This window comes from Embiotoca jacksoni, unplaced genomic scaffold (assembly GCF_022577435.1).
Source record: "Embiotoca jacksoni isolate LCO1_2020_lvr unplaced genomic scaffold, fEmbJac1.0.p SCAF_8, whole genome shotgun sequence".
Classification (NCBI taxonomy): Eukaryota; Metazoa; Chordata; class Actinopteri; family Embiotocidae; genus Embiotoca; species Embiotoca jacksoni.
In genome coordinates, this window is record NW_027185436.1 from 1490300 (window position 1) to 1506199 (window position 15900).

General features: G+C 40.8%; 1 protein-coding gene across 4 annotated transcripts in view; it reads right to left on the reverse strand.

Annotated features, from left to right (window-relative positions):
* The window catches only part of dapk1 (death-associated protein kinase 1), a 77234-nt gene that overhangs the window by 11528 nt on the left and 49806 nt on the right, over positions 1 to 15900 (reverse strand). For all 4 annotated transcript variants that reach the window (XM_069178124.1, XM_069178123.1, XM_069178126.1 and 1 more), the window contains exons 12-20: positions 14876 to 14995; positions 13511 to 13609; positions 11981 to 12079; positions 10712 to 10810; positions 10419 to 10616; positions 9611 to 9808; positions 6434 to 6532; positions 3651 to 3728; positions 1133 to 1349 (exon numbers count right to left, since the gene is read on the reverse strand). In XM_069178124.1, the coding sequence (XP_069034225.1) occupies positions 1133 to 1349; positions 3651 to 3728; positions 6434 to 6532; positions 9611 to 9808; positions 10419 to 10616; positions 10712 to 10810; positions 11981 to 12079; positions 13511 to 13609; positions 14876 to 14995 (1207 nt within the window). The remainder of the gene's footprint in view (positions 1 to 1132; positions 1350 to 3650; positions 3729 to 6433; positions 6533 to 9610; positions 9809 to 10418; positions 10617 to 10711; positions 10811 to 11980; positions 12080 to 13510; positions 13610 to 14875; positions 14996 to 15900) is intronic.

Below are 15900 nucleotides of genomic sequence, written 5' to 3' on the forward strand. Positions count from 1 at the left end.
TTCTACTTTGAGGTTGTAGTCAGGGTCGCTGGAGTAATGCGGTCAATACCGGTACCACAACGAATAGCAGAGCTATGTTTGTGTTAGAGATTTTCATCGCGCGGAGTCTTTTTTAGTATGAATGAGTTAAAGGATTTTTAAAATGTATCTAAGAACTAGTCCAGTACAAAGTGAAAATAGCCTGTTGTGGTGTTGCTGTGGAGCTTTCCTGCGGTTTTAGATGAATACACGCTTCACTACGTCACCACACATTTTCATTTGATGTTATTTTATAAATCTAATAGAGGAGATGGAGCGGCTTCACCACCAACGCAATGCCAATGCATCTGAGGCCAGCAGAGGACCCTGGGCAGCTAGAATATAATTGGGTGAACCTGTGCACTTTTAGCCAACAATAATGCTAACATTAGCTTCTTAACTACAGGTCCTGTAAGTTATATGTTACTGAATGGGAAAATATCATTTTACATTTAACATATCCAAAGGACGTATCAAATTACATTTACTCATGTACATGGTTCTCACAGACAGCACTGATATAAATATTTGATGATCTTATGTACTTTTGCTGTAGATTAAACTACCCGAGCGTGTCTGTATTAAATTAGCACAACCTTTAACATCTACAGCAGTAAAATATAACATGCACAATAAAGCAGCTCTTCGCTTGACCTCATCATGACAGTAGTTTTTTTTTCATTCGGCCCATCAAAGCGGGCTATCAGGTTTGCTTTTTTCATGGGTTTTGCTGTCACCTTTTTATGAAAATATATTTAATAATGGATGTGTCGCACGTGCCGCGTGTCCTAATCGCGAAAAAGGCACAACCTCGGTTCCCCAGCAACACGCCTACCGAGTTTGAAGCAGGTGGGAGGAACGGTGGTGGAGATATGCCGAGGGCAAACACATAGAGATTACTGAAATCATATTAAGAGTTATGTTTTTGTTTGTAGAACAATTGTAGTTAAGGTGGGTACAGTCAATGTTTTGCTTTCAGCCCATTCACAGGAGCTTCTCCCTGTTGAGTCTATGAAAAGGGTGGAGGTGTGTCACTATCATGTCTGCCACCTTTTTCTAATTGTAATGAATAAGAGAATAAATTATGGAGGTTCTTGGCTGTCTGGTCACCTACCAGCAGGTTTGGAGTTGATGGGGGAGTTGGGGTGGCGGGTGGTGTTGGTCAAGCGTGTCCTCCTCCTCCTGAAGAAGCTGCGCAGGATGCCACATTTCAGAGACTCCAGCAGGGAGCTCTTCCCGGCTCCCGAGTGTCCGAACAGCTTTAGTTTGATCCTGGGCTGGACGATCTGAGTGGGCCGCAGCTGCTGGATGTAGCTCAGTTTGTGATTGTCCTGACCCCCCAAAAAAACAAGAAACCACAGAGGAAGAGGAGGATTTATTAAAAAATCACTGACAGTTCAGGTCACAATCCTCTAAAGGACGCTTCAAACCCAGAACTAACTGTGACACTTCAAACGACACATTAGGGGAACATTTGGGTCTGGATGGTGTTTGTTATAGTTGTCACGAGGCTGAAAAGGGCAACCGCAATGTATGCTGTGTGTAAACTGTCATCACTTCATCTTGGTACAATGAATTATAATTATAATTTTTGAAAACTACTATCTGTTTGAGGTCCATCCTCTTGATGTTATTTTAATGGATCCACCCATCAAGCTAACAAATTTCATCTGAGTAAAGATAAACACGGCACGCACGCCAGAATTATAAACAAAAAACATTTCCATCGACAGCTGCCTCCTCTGTAACTCTGCCAGTTCAACAGATAACATTTGTAAGACATTTTCTTTAAATATTCAATACATGAGTCATAGATTAGAAATGGCCTCAAAGACCGTGAGTGGATGTGTGGGACGTGAAAGCACTCCATACTCCCACTTGGGTTATGCTAACACATTCAATAAATAAAGTTTTTAATTTCAATAAGTGTGATTCACAAAATACAACTCATTTTGTAATAAAATACATGGAAGTAGACGTCTTCACGTTTAAAGTTAGATGAACAGCTCTGTGTCTTTTCCCCCCCTCCTGGTTCTTGAGAAGTTTCTTTAAAATGTGCCAAAGTGTCTTAAATTAGCCCAGCACATGCAGAGGATGACTGACTTTTGTGGAGAAATGGATTAGAAGAGAAGTTGGCAACATTTAGCTTTAGATATGATGTCTGTTCTGGAGGATGTGACTCGAGTCAGACTGGAAACACTGGAAACACTCGACAGTCACCTCTGGAGGGAAAAGCTGAATGTCATGGAACTGGAGGGTTTAAAGCTTTGACCACAGCGGCATGTGTCCCGTCATGATAAAGTGTCTTAGAGCTCCACACTCAACACAGTCAGTATCAGTCATTCTGGATAAAAAGGATAATTTTGCATTCATATTTCCAGAAAGAAATGTCAGGCTCTGAAACATACTTCAACACAGTAGTCGGGTCTTTTACAAGAGTAAATGAACTAACCTCAAAAACCTTCCTTAAGTAAAAGTCTGTAAGTATTATTGGCAAAATGTACTTAAAGTATCACAAATAAAAGTACACATGTTGCAGTAAATGATCCCTGTCAGTGTTGTATTATATATAGTGTTTTGGATTAATATTACTGTTACATTAATGTGCATTTGCCTGCTGTAGTTATCCGAGTTTGTGCTTTTTTAATTACTTTGTGCACTGCTGGTTAGTTTATTAGACAGTAATGCATCATATTCCATAAAATCATTATGTTTGTATAATTTCTGTTCTGTAGGAACCATGTATACCTGCAGAGTCAACAAACACAGAAAAACGCGTCATTTCCCAGCAAATCCACGTGGCATTGAAATTGTTTATAAGTTGGAAGTGCGTATGTAGGAAGTAACTATTTTCTCAGCTCCTAAAGAAACATCTAATACTTTAGGTCATCAGAGTCACCAAATTCAGAGAAACATGGAGTTCACTGGGCAGAAGGGGTATGAAAACTGGACCCTTAAAAGAAACTTCTAACTTAAGCTGTCAGACAAATGTAGTGGACGGAAAAGTCCAGTATTTACCGCTGAGATTTAGTAGAGTAGAAGCATAAAGTTGCATAAAATGGAAATACAATTAAAGTACACCTCAAATTTGCATTTGACGGTAGTTTCTGAGGGATTTATGTAAACCCTGTTAAATAAAGGAGCTCCGTGTGTTCATACAGTTCTGTACAGCGCTGTATTATAATTCATTACACCTGTACGTGTTTTGCAAAGTGCTGCCACAAAGTCTAAATTTGCTCAAATGTAACACCTTCCTGTCTCCCTGAAACGTCTGTCTCCACACCTCGGCTCTGAAATAGATCAAGTGTTGTGACTGTGAAACCTCAGACTCGTGCACTTTATTCTTACACTGCACATACATACATACACTGCACATACACTTTCTGATACTAATGATACTTTATTTTGTATCATTTGATTCTGTATTGTTAATCATCTTATTCTATTTATACACTGTATGTAAAATCAGACTGAGCTGATGTAACCTTTTAATTTCCCCCACAGGGATCAATAAAGAATTATCTTATCTCTTTATGCAGACATGTATTTTCTCTTTATTGCATTTGAATAGTAATGTGATATCTAAATGAATTTAACACATGTGCAGCGTGCATTGCGTCTCCCTTGTTTACCTTTTTAAGCTTGCCCAACAGTGTTATTATTTGTTCATGTTGATCAGTCGAAGCCAAATCCTCTGCTGTCTTTCCATCCTGAAAGAGAAAAAGAACAAAGAAAGACAAACCTTTAGCGAACACATAATCCTTTACACATTTCCTCTGGCTGCTTAAATGTGTGCTCCAGTATTTATAAAACACCTTTTTGCTGACATTTCGATGCGGAAATTGCTTTTTAGTTAGTCCTTAATAAAATGACATCGCACCCTCATATGGTGAGCTTCATACTCCCATCTGATCGTATATTATTTCATCCTCATTGATCTGACATGCAGACCATTTGTTCTTTATTTCATTTATAATGAATTAATTTACACCATGATTTTGACCATCATCTCTGGTCATTACCCATTTAAGCTCTGCAGTAGTTCCAGTAGAGCTCCAGCTGCAGAGACTGAACGGCACACAAACACTCACTGACAGTATCTCTGTCCGTCCAGCTGCTCTGGAACCGCTCTCTCGTTTCTAACTCTCCGTTTTCCCGTCAACACACTGACACAGAAACACCACATTCGCGACAAATTTCACGTCTCTTTCACTAACTGAGCCATCTGTCACTGCCCGAGTCTGGCTGCCGCTCCGCAGCGGTAAACGGCATCGACAGCCTTAAACACCCACAGAGCGCCTCCGCCCTCTACATTATGGTGAAGAATGTTCAACTGGGTTTGTCATGAAAACGTGCTGATTACTGACGGTTTTATCGAGAAAAATCAATAAAGAATTCAGAGGCTTTGTGAACACATTTTCGAGCTTTATTCTCCGCTTAGTTTTCCAGTTTCTTTCTCTCTGTGCTTTTCTGATAAGGTCGCATAATATTACCAGGTTATGAGAGCTCCGACCTTTACGCTGTTTGGATTAGTGAAATGTCAAGAATGGGAATGTAAATGAAGTGCAGCTTTAAACCACAAATTGACCACTGTCATATGTGAGCAAAGACACGTGACTGAGCTCGTGCAGATGGCAAGGTGTCACGATTATCACTACTGATGCTTGGCAACGACAGATCACCGGCTGGTGTTGTGTTTGCCACAAAACTGGAGAGGAATGTTAGATCAGCCGTGCTATTTACATTCCAGATTAAATATCTGCTGAAACAGATGTTTCAAAAGGCTTTGAATACCTTGTAAAGTCTCTGAAACTTCAAAGTCAAAAATGTATTCTTTCACAATCCAATTAGAAAATAGAAGAAATCACAGAAATAAAGCATCATGTGGACTCCTCCTGAACTGGTTTCTCCCTCAGCTGCTTCACAACAAACCTCTGACACAGGCCACTGGACGATGAATTATACATCTCAATATGTGCTTTCTATATTAAACATGCATAGCACATCAGCTGTCATACAATATTAACAGCAGGAGAATTCAGAGAGAGAAAAAGCTCAACCTGGAACATCTGGCGGTGGAGTCTCTTAAGAAAAGGTTTCATATTTTACGTGTTGGTTACATCCTTTCTGTCTGAATTCATTGAAAACCATTACTGAAAGGATGAGAACAGGAAGTAAAGTGCTCAAAATTTTGCATGTTAATTCACAAAGGATCGAATTCAGTATTTGGGTTTTGAGGCTTAACTCTTTTTAAAAGAAACATTTAAGTTCCACATGGGTTGAAGTGAAGCAGAACTGGTTCACTATCGCATACAAGATCCCCAAAAAAGGAAATATTTTTGTATGTACAGTGTACAGCGTGACATCAAAGGAAGCCTCGGGAAAGCCCAGGGCGGGTTTTCGCAACAATGCAACATCTGGAGGTCCTATTAATGCCGCCTACAACAGAAGTCTCTGTACACCAGCAACGTGACGGCTTTCCAGTTGTGAATGCTGGTTGGAAAAGGATTGAGGCCTTCAACAGTGGAGAGGCTGATGTGACGAGACAGCGACCCTGGTACTGTAGAAGAAACTAAACCAGGCTTCAACTCTTCAACTGGATGTACACTGCACCTTAAAGGCAAATGAAGACCTGAGGGTACGACAGGAATTAAGAGACACGGGTTCATTTTTTACTGTTTGCCAAGTCCCTCAAATCTATTAAGAACTTCTATTAATTAAATGTCATTAGAAGCCACAGACGACAAATCATTTTAAAGATGAAAAGTTACCCTTTGAAGTCCATTAGGATTTCATACAAGACTTTATGTGGCTGATGGGTTCAAACTTAATACATAAAATTAATTTGAATTAAAAAATACAAATCGTACATATTGCACCTTTAATGTGAGTGTTGGGGTTAAGAGGTTAAATGAATTTCAATAACATAAAGAAGGAAACATTAAAGATTTTAAGCTTTAAACCGGCAGGAGGTGCAGCTCAGTGACAGGAGGGCAGTGAAAATAATGCATTTCTACAGATTAAATCCTGTTTGAGTTTAAAAGCAGTCACCAGCTTCTCTGCTCTGCAGCTCAAGCAGAAAATTAACAACTCACCATGCAAATAATATTTGAAAAAAACTGACAGAGATGTTTTCAATTTGTATCCTATACGAGCTATGCAGATGTTGACTACATCCTTTTTTAATACGTATACATACTTTACAATCTGTCATGGAGGCACTGTTCATATACAAACCAGACTAGACAGTATAATTAATCAAAATGCCAAGAGGCTGTGCTGTATTTTACTGAAAGGGTAAAAACGAAATGCCAAAGTGCAATTTTCTGCAGCGCCGGAGATAAATTCTTGTCACAAAGCATTACATAATGGGTTAAGCTACTCTACATTGAAGGGCGAAACCGTGAGGACTTACATTGGTGATGACGTCGATATTTGCTCCGGCCAGGCAGAGATGACGGACAACCTCAAGGCTCCCGTTGTTAGCAGCCAGGTGGAGGGGCGTTCTGCCATACTGGGTACAGAGACAAAGATAAAAAAGAGTTTTGCAGTCAACACCAGGGGACTAAAAAGTGTGGAAATGGCGAGAAGACTACTCTGTAAAATATCTTATCATTTTTTATATCAAGTGGAACATCGCAGAACAAGAATCCCACATGATGACGTGTGTCTGGGAGAAGAGGGTCTAATCTACCTTAAGAGCAGCATATCATCAAAAATCAACACAAAGGCCTCAGTTACACCGTGAAATTTTAACATCTGCCGGTGTCCATGGATACGAGCACAAACTCACCCAAGAAATGGACCATGGATACACACACAGTTGTGTTTCTTTACAATGGCTGTCTGCATACAAATGCGTCCACATGTTTGTCAGCTTGGATTGATACAGATCTTCACGGACATGATGACATTTAAGTCACGCAAACTCTTCCAGCTGCACACATCCACAAAGCAGTATAACTTGTACTTAAGGGTACAGACATGTTTCATTTTTGTTCAACAACACGGTCCAGAAACAGGATGTGATGTTAAGGCTCTGATGCAGGCAGTAAATACATATTGAGAGCAAACACAAATTCAAAAGATTTTACAAGAGCGACGGCGATAGACTTTATTCTGACAGCGTGATAATGGACTAATTATGGTGCTAAAGCAAGCTGGAAAAGTTTCAAGTGGCTGAGTGTGCACATCTTCTCAGTCAAAGTTGAACAAAAGTCTGAATGTCTGGAGATTGCAGGGAGACAGGAAATGCTGAGATGAAGAAAAATAAAACAAGTGTTTAGAAAACAAATTAAATGCCGTCTGAAAAGGATTGTTACCACAATAACTGAATAAATCATTTTTTCCCACTATTAATTGCAAATCCAACTTACAAACACAATCCTATAACACAGTTTTGGTCCTCTTTTTAAACACACAAAAATTACTTTTTTGCCACAGAATTAAATAAAAGCTTTGGAAAATATCAATACTCACAACTAAATAAACCTTCTTGAAAGCAGCATTTCAATCAATTCCTCTTTTCACAGCTTGAAAAAACTAATCCTATTCTATTATGTTGTAAACAGAGCAGCAGACATTTTCAATTCCACCCCTCTTATGTGTCTCCCTTGTGTCTACAGCTTGACAGTGAAGACAAACCCAGGCGCAGAGTCAGCAGTGTGTGATATGCTGCTTTCGATAAGCTTAGAGGAAACAAGCACACACAGAAAATAATGCATAAATCACAACATCTACGGTGGGGCTGTCTGCTCCTGATGCACATCACTTCCCTGAACTATGCTGGAAAAAAGTGTTTTTGAGTGCAAGAATGCTGAGAGAGTGAGCAGGTCTGTCTCAGTATATATTAAAAATGGATGGTTTCAGAATAGAAAGTGAAATCAGCAAAGGCAGAAATGTGTGTGGGAAGACGAGCCTGGCCAAAGAGGCAAAGAACAATGGGATCTTCAGTCAAATATAACCCAGGTATGTGAGAGTTCCCTTAAAGGACCAGTTCAGCTTTTACAAACAATATGCTGAATGCCAGATTTCTGAGCCGAGTCTCAATAATATTGGATCACATTGCTAAAACCTTCAAACAGCATCAATTTACACTTGCTGTAAATCCCCCTTTAATCCCTGTAATACATCGGCTTTCTGTGTTGATTTATCCCTGTGTTCGGCCGGTGATTAGGCCTCATTTAACTAGAATGGCTGCCTGACATACTCAAAAGTATGTGGACACAACAGGGTCCTGAAGTCATGAGAGGCCGGGCCTTAATCTGCCTCCTCTCTTTAAGGAAGCCTTTTCACAAGACTTTGGAGCCTGGCTGCAGATATCTGCTCCCGTTCAGAGCGTCGGTGAGGTCCAACACTGAAGGTCGGGCTTACAGTTAGTATTCCAGTTCATCCCAAAGGCCGTGCATGAGGTTAATGTTTGTGCTCTGTGCAGGCCGCTAAAGTTGTTTCACACCAAACTGGAAAAAACACAATTTTCATGAATTTTGTTTTGTTCAAAAGGTCAAGTTGAAACATAAAGATGGCAAATGAGCCGAACCCAAATACTGTGAGCGTGTGGCGTAGTTTGATCTGGCTGCTCTTAGAAAATACAAACATGTTTGAGTTGACTCATCGAGGTGGTGTAACAGATCACATAATGCTATCAGTGCTGAGCTGGCAGCAGCAAACATTAGCTGTGTTTGGAGATTGAGTAAGATGAATGTCAAAACTGGTCTCAACTATGTGCAGCAACATTGTATTTCAAGGATAAAGCAATGTGCCAATATTCTCCAAAATTAGCATCTGGTTATTAGTAATGACACATAATCATAGCGGGTAGTTTTATCTTTGAGGTTTAACATTCTCTTTAGATGCCTATGAATATGAAGTGTCATAAAAACGAAATATTTTGCTTTTGTTTTTTTGACCTACATGAAGATTTTGGTGCTGGATTGGCCAGTTTACTCAACAGTAAAATTAAAGATCCAATTTTTTACACATCATCTGCTTTAGCTTCTCAGGCGTTCTACCAAGAAAAGGCTGTTTTGTGTCTGTGTCTTTAAGGTGCATTAATATCAATCCTCTCTTCTGATTGGCCGAGTGTGTGACATTGCAGTCCAAATACAATACGATATGATATACTTTATTGCTCCCATGGGGACATTTTTCTCAGGCAAGTGTAAATAGCTTGTCCAAATGGCACAGTTTCTGAATGTGGGCCGTGTGCATTAGTTCTTGTTCACCCCCACCTCTTCGGATTGGAGACAGAAATCTTAGAAGAAGAGAGCGGTATCTAAAAACTACTGAATGAGCCTACCAGAGCTTCTGTATGAAGTAACTTAATATTTCTAGTTGGAAAGTCAGAGTTAATTTGCAAGACATAAAAAAACAACAACTACAAAGTGATTCTAAACAAAAGAGACGGAGAGACACAAAACACAACACACATCTCTCCCGGTCTCAGAGTATTGCTCCTGGAAAGACAGGTGTGTTTTCTTTTTTCAGATTTTGGCGAGTTGCCCTTTCAACCAACTCAAATTGTTATCAGTCCAGTGTTTTGGAAGTATATTTTTCTGCAGTTTTAAAAGAGCAGAGGAGTGGTTGTACTCACCTTGTTGGGCAGGTCCAGGCTGGCCTTGGCACCGCAGATCGCCATGACGATGGGCAGATTACCGTCCTTGCAGGCGATGTGGAGCGGCGTGTTGCCATGGCGATCCTGCTGGTCTAAGTGGCAGTGGTGTCTGAGGAGGCAGCGGACAACTTCAACCTGACACCTCCGTACGGCCAGGTGCAGAGCTGTGTGTCCGTCCTGGAGACACACAAACACCGAGCGGGGTTATGTCCTCCGTCTCTTAACGGGCAGCGTGCATCTCTGACGTAGCAGATTCAACACTTTAGTGAGCAGGGGCTGCAGAGATGCAGGTGTTCTATCAGACTGTGACCTACAGAGGCGCACGCTGCCCTTAGCTGTCTTTTTTCGACATATTTACTTGTGCCTTTTGTCAGAGCATCAGCTTTGCTTCTTTTTTCTTTTAACCTTCAGCTAAGTGGGTCGCCGAGGGCGTAATGTCAGTTTATCAACATTGTTCTACAGGAAACCTGCGGGAAACCTGCCAGACGAGTTTGTTCTCCTTTGCTGTTTTTCCTGTGCATTGTTTACTCAACCAGTTTCCCATTTCGAAATGTATCAAGTCATACATATATTTACTAATTTTAGAGGTGAATTTGGAACAAACAACTGTCAGGCGACCTGATGGCAGTAAGATCTGGAAAACGCAGCTCTTTCTTTTTAACGAAAAAAAAAAATCAAAATCAACAACATAATATGAATCATTATATCAAAACATGTAGAACTGAAATGTTCGGATCCGACGACAGTTCTGTCAAAATAAATAAATAATAATAAAAAAAGTGATCACCTTGTCAGTAGCTTCTACATCGGCGCTGTGCGCCACCAGGCACTCCACGATGTCCACGAAGCCCCGAGCGGAGGCCGTCAGCACAGGACTCTCCCCGTCACGGTTCTTTGCGTCCACGTGGCAGCCTGCCTGACAGAGTGCTCGGGCGACTGCAGAGTAGCCGTGCCAGGCGGCGCAGTGCAGCGGGGTCTCCTGCTCCTGGAGATGGAAACGTGGAGTGCATGAGATTAAAACCTGCGTCGTTCTAATGACCACGGCGTCACTGCGGTTCCGCTGCAGGAGCACGACCTCACCCTGTCTGCCAGGTCCGGGTTGGCCTGGATGCTGCACAGGTAGCTCACCACATCCACGTTGCCGTAGCGAGCCGCCACATGAAGAGCTGTCTCCCCAGACTAGAGGACGCAAAGAGTTAAAACAACATGAATAAATCAGCAGTTCAAATTTACAGAAGAATGTGTTTATGTATACTGCAACTTTAAATAAAAATAATAGCATCAACAAACAATTTGTTTTTCTTGTGAAAAAATATTTCAAAGCAAAGACACCCCTAAGATATAATGTTCCTTAACACTGCAGTACTTTGAGGTACGGCAACTGAAATGGCTTTTAAAGGCCTGTTAGTCATGCCATTTACTCTGAGTCTCAAACAAGATATTTAGATTTTACTCTTCTGATTTGGGACTCGTTAGAAATCGATCTTTCAACTTTATGTCAGAGAAGCAGCTCGTTAGCAGAAAGGCTGCCGCTGTGAAACAATACCGAAGACTATATTTAAAAAAATATCTTAAGAGGACCATTTAAAAATGATATAAAATGGATTTATGTTGGAAAAAAGCTTTAAAATAAATGCAGTTACGGGGTTTATAAAGAAACAGCAGATTCACCTTATTGAACGGGTTTGAAAGGCCGTCCTGTTTTCCCTTTCTCATAAGACAATTATCTGGTTACACACCGACACCTCAGGTCGTGATTTGAGGGTTAAAGTGTAATGAAGCAAGATTAAATTTTAATGATCCTTCGACTGCAACGAGATAATAATTAGGAAAGTGCCAGGAGTGCAGATGAGCTGCGGTCTGGTGGTGAAGGACTCTGCTCTGTTCAAAGACGGAGACACCACCAGCAGATAAAATGATTGAAGAGATCGGAAAAGGCTTTCAGTGTGCCCAAGCGGGCTCTATGATCGAGGCCACACCAGCATCAAAAGCAAACAATCACACACACACACACCTCTCTCTCTCTCTGCAAGACCTGTTTCTATAGCAACAGCAAATAAGATGATAAAATGCCAGAGTAACTGGTTTCCTCCCAGGTGTGTAAAATCTAGAGTGTGAATGTGTAATCCGTGTGTGTGTGTGTGTGTGTGTGTGTGTGTGTGTGTGTGTGTGTGTGTGTGTGTGCGCGTGTGTGTGTTTTGGGGCATTTCAAAGTAATGCTTCTCAAGGGCTTGGGTGGGTAGGAGGTAGTGAGTAATTGCCGATAGATAACTGGTGTAGTAGTAGTGAGAATGTGTGAGAATGTGTTTGAGCAGCAGACGTGTCAAGCTGGGAAAAGACGTGATTCACCTTATCTTGGACATCCAGAGGACACTTCTTTTCATGGAGGAATTTCAGGGTCTCGACATGGCCATGTCTCGCTGCATAGTAGATAGCGTTGGCTCCACTCTGAGGGTTCCAAAAAGAAAAACATTCCAGGATTCATCCCTGACCTTTACGAGAAGATTTAGCTCTCAGACATTGTCTGCAGCCAGATGGTATACGAACATCCTTTTAAATCACTGCACAGCACATTTCTGACAGGGAAGCTGGGACTATTTTGAGATGTGCTAGCATCCTGCATTTAGAGCCACACTAGTCAAGGTGCAGCCTTGGTAACTGGTTATAATTAAACTTGCTAAACATGTGGCACTGTGTCTGTAATTTGGACATCTGTTGGGAGACAGTACTTTTCATATTGTTACCTTTTGTACATAGATTACTGATCTTAAACTCAAGAAATTGTCTGTTATCAATCACTGATCCTGTACCAATGTTCTCTTGGGATGGTTTGGGACTAAAAACCTGTGTTGGCATCCCCCAACGACCAAATTAATTAACTGTGATTAATCTGCCATGTAATTGGTGCTAATATCCCCATAGTATATCAGATCTATGCATCCAGTTATGTATGTTGAGATGAACTGGTTCAGTGTCTATTTGAAAATTATGTTCTCACGCCAATACCTCCCACACAAAATCTCTAAAGACGATGTGTATCTTCTTTAAGACTGGGTGGCGATGTTGCAATTAATATGACATTATCATAAAGAAAAGCCACAAAACTTTCAGTGGAAATTTCTAGTTCAAATGTGAATATTTTCTTTCTTCTGTTTTCCATAATTGTAAACTGAAATCTTTGGGATTTGTATTGTTGGTTGGACAAACATGACAACAAGACATTTAAAGACATCACCTTGGGCTTTAGGAACTTTAATTATTATAAGAACTTTAATCCTAATCCTCTCAGCCCTCCTACCAATGTGCATAAAACAATGAAATAACTTATTATGCTTTTTTTTTTAAATCAGAAATATATAGTTTAGAATCAGAATTTTGTCAAATAATAAACTACAGGCGGATTTAATTCCATTTTTACTAAAGGCATAAAACAATGTGTATTTTTGCCCACAAACAATTTTAAGACTTGTGCTCATAAAATGAAACAAAAAAGGGACAGTAATCACATTAAAGTAATCACATCTAATTCATGGAATAGTCCGTTTTTTGTAACTATTTACAAAAACGTTCGCAGTTTATGTCTCAGTCCAATGACTTACTGATGGATCTAAATATCCTTTTAAGACTATTTAAAACATCGATCAATATATGCTATTCATATGATATTTTCTACAGTGAGTTGTGCAGCACAGCTGAGTGTAATGAGTTCATGGGTGCATTTATTTATAGTATAGATAGCCCCCATAATAATCCAAATGACAGTGTGTCACTGTTTTCAGTCATCATTACTGCAGCTGTGACGCCTTTAATGCCCGTCTATTAAACCCCACAGCTGGATGTCAGAAGCACAATGATGACACCAAAGAGACGAGTCTTTACCTTGTCATGGGCCTGGATGTCGGCACCTTTTCTCATCAGCACCTCGATGATTTGAATGTTGCCACAGCCGGCCGCTATCAGCAGGGGAGGAGTCCCGTGCTGCAACATACACACATATCATACGTTCAGTTTCAGCAATGATGGTGTTTAATGTGTGCAAGAGCTGCAGCTGTGAACCTCAATCTGACGAGGTGTAATAACATAACAAGACTACGTCAAAAAACTAGCAGATGGCTGGACTGTGTATGAAACACTGGAGGGCTTTTATTTTCAAACAAGGGCTTTTAATTTGAGATGGATAAAGAAAGTCGCAGCATTCGGCCGACCAATAATGTAATTTTATGAGTCAGTGACATTTAGGTTTACGTGGCCGTTGTGGTCCAGACAAAGAAAAAAGGAAGAAGGCAGCTGTTTTTCTCCTTTAAAATGTGTTCAGGAAATGACTTCTCACATTTTAGAGCCTTTCTTCTTGTTATTTTTCTTTGAGGGTCTGCATGGAGACAGAAATACTGACTGAGGTAAAAGAAAATGGCAAGATAACCTTTTCTGAAACAGGTCCTGAGCTTAAAAATAGGCCAAACATAGAAATCTGACAGTTACCAGCAGTAACTCAAACATTTTCTTTTGCCTCTTTACAGTGTTTTAGTCTCTCTCAAGAGTTGTGTCACTAGTCGTAATGTTATTCTCCTCCTCCTCTCCGTACTGATGTGTTCTCGTTCCTTCTTTCCTCTTGTTTTCCTCCATCAGCGAACAGCGTCTCCTTCCCCATCGAACCAGAGTGACGTTGAGTGAGTTGTTGAGTCTTAACACGTACCTGATCATCAGGCTGTTTGGTGTGGAAGCAAGTTAGGAGTTTGGCTCCTTTCTACATTAAAATGTCTGTGATTATTTTTTCTTTAGGTTTCAATTGTATGGTCATCTTGGGGGCTGCAGTTTGAGGTGCTGTTGAAGTGTTTCGAGAGGTGTCTCTTTCAGCCAAGACGTTCACAAACACCATTAACACGATGACAAACCTCGGCTCATGTAAACAATATTTCTCATTTACATAAATTGAAGCACACTCGTAAAATCTCAAGCTACACAAAATCAAATTTTAGACCTGATCAGAAAGATCCATTCAGCTCCTGAAGGAGACAGCTCTGCTTTCTGCTGGACATGTGAACACCCTCATAAATAGTTTGACGTGACAGTGTGGTATCATTCCTTCAGATTGTACGTGGAGCTTTGGATTTATTAAAGAATGCAACACGAAACATTTCTTACTTTTACATTAATACAACATGGTTAAAAACAGAACAGTTATAAGAAAGAAGAAGAAATGATGGCTTGTTATGTGCACTTCATACATGTAAATATGTCAGTCACCTTGTTGGGCTGGTTTACGTCGTAACTGTTCAACGAGCCAAGAAGATGCTGCAGACCGGGCACGTTATCATCGTTTATGGCGTGGATGATGGCCTTCATCACAAAAGAGTCTTCCTCATCCTCGGTGGGTGGGAAAGAAAGATAAAGACAGTTACTCTTCCACTAATCTCAGGAAAATCGAATCCTGTTACCATTAATCCGGTTAATTATTTCCATCACACGCTCTCCTTAGACTCTCTTTCATTTCTTTCTCAGGCGTGAATACCCAGAGAAGCCAACAGAAAAACAACAGTTCTTTTTGCATCTGCAGCTCAGACGAAACTCCATATCAAGACTCTTTCCGTCAGTGACATGTGACCCAATAACGTTCAGCCTCAGCTAGCTGTACGGCGCAGAAATTGGAGAGACGGGAGGATAGAAGAGTAGAGGGGATGGAGGCAGGCGAGCCTGATATGGAGTCTGTTCAATCAAGCCTGACACTCCAGCTACATTCCTCAACATAACCTCCCTGCTGGGCGAGCCGCGACTGAAGCACCTCAGACAAGCGGCAAAGCGCCTGCTGGGAATTCACTGTCAACACAGTTGTTGTCTATCTTATTTTCCCTTTGATGTGCAATATTTCAAGACTTTCCTCTGGTAACAGCCTGCTGGTAAATGTCCACTTCAAAACCTCTTCAGCACAACAAGAAAACATCGAGAAGAAAAATAAATGTTGATGACCTTCATTCCCTTGATTTGATCGCTCTGCTTCTCACTAACAAATTCCCCCAAAACACAGAGAAAGAATGGAATAACTGGAAAGTATAGACGTGGTCTATGCTTGCAACCCGAACCCACCCTCCCCCCCAAAAAAAATGCTTGATTATGAAAATGATGTCTGCTTATTATCACTGTGAATTGTGGAGCTGCTCTTAAACCCCATCTCTCCATATGGTCTTTAAATAAGGCACTTAACCCTGAAACTGCTGAGCCCACATAGACGATGATCTTTAAGAGAGCTGGTGCAGGCGTTATCCCCTCCTGCT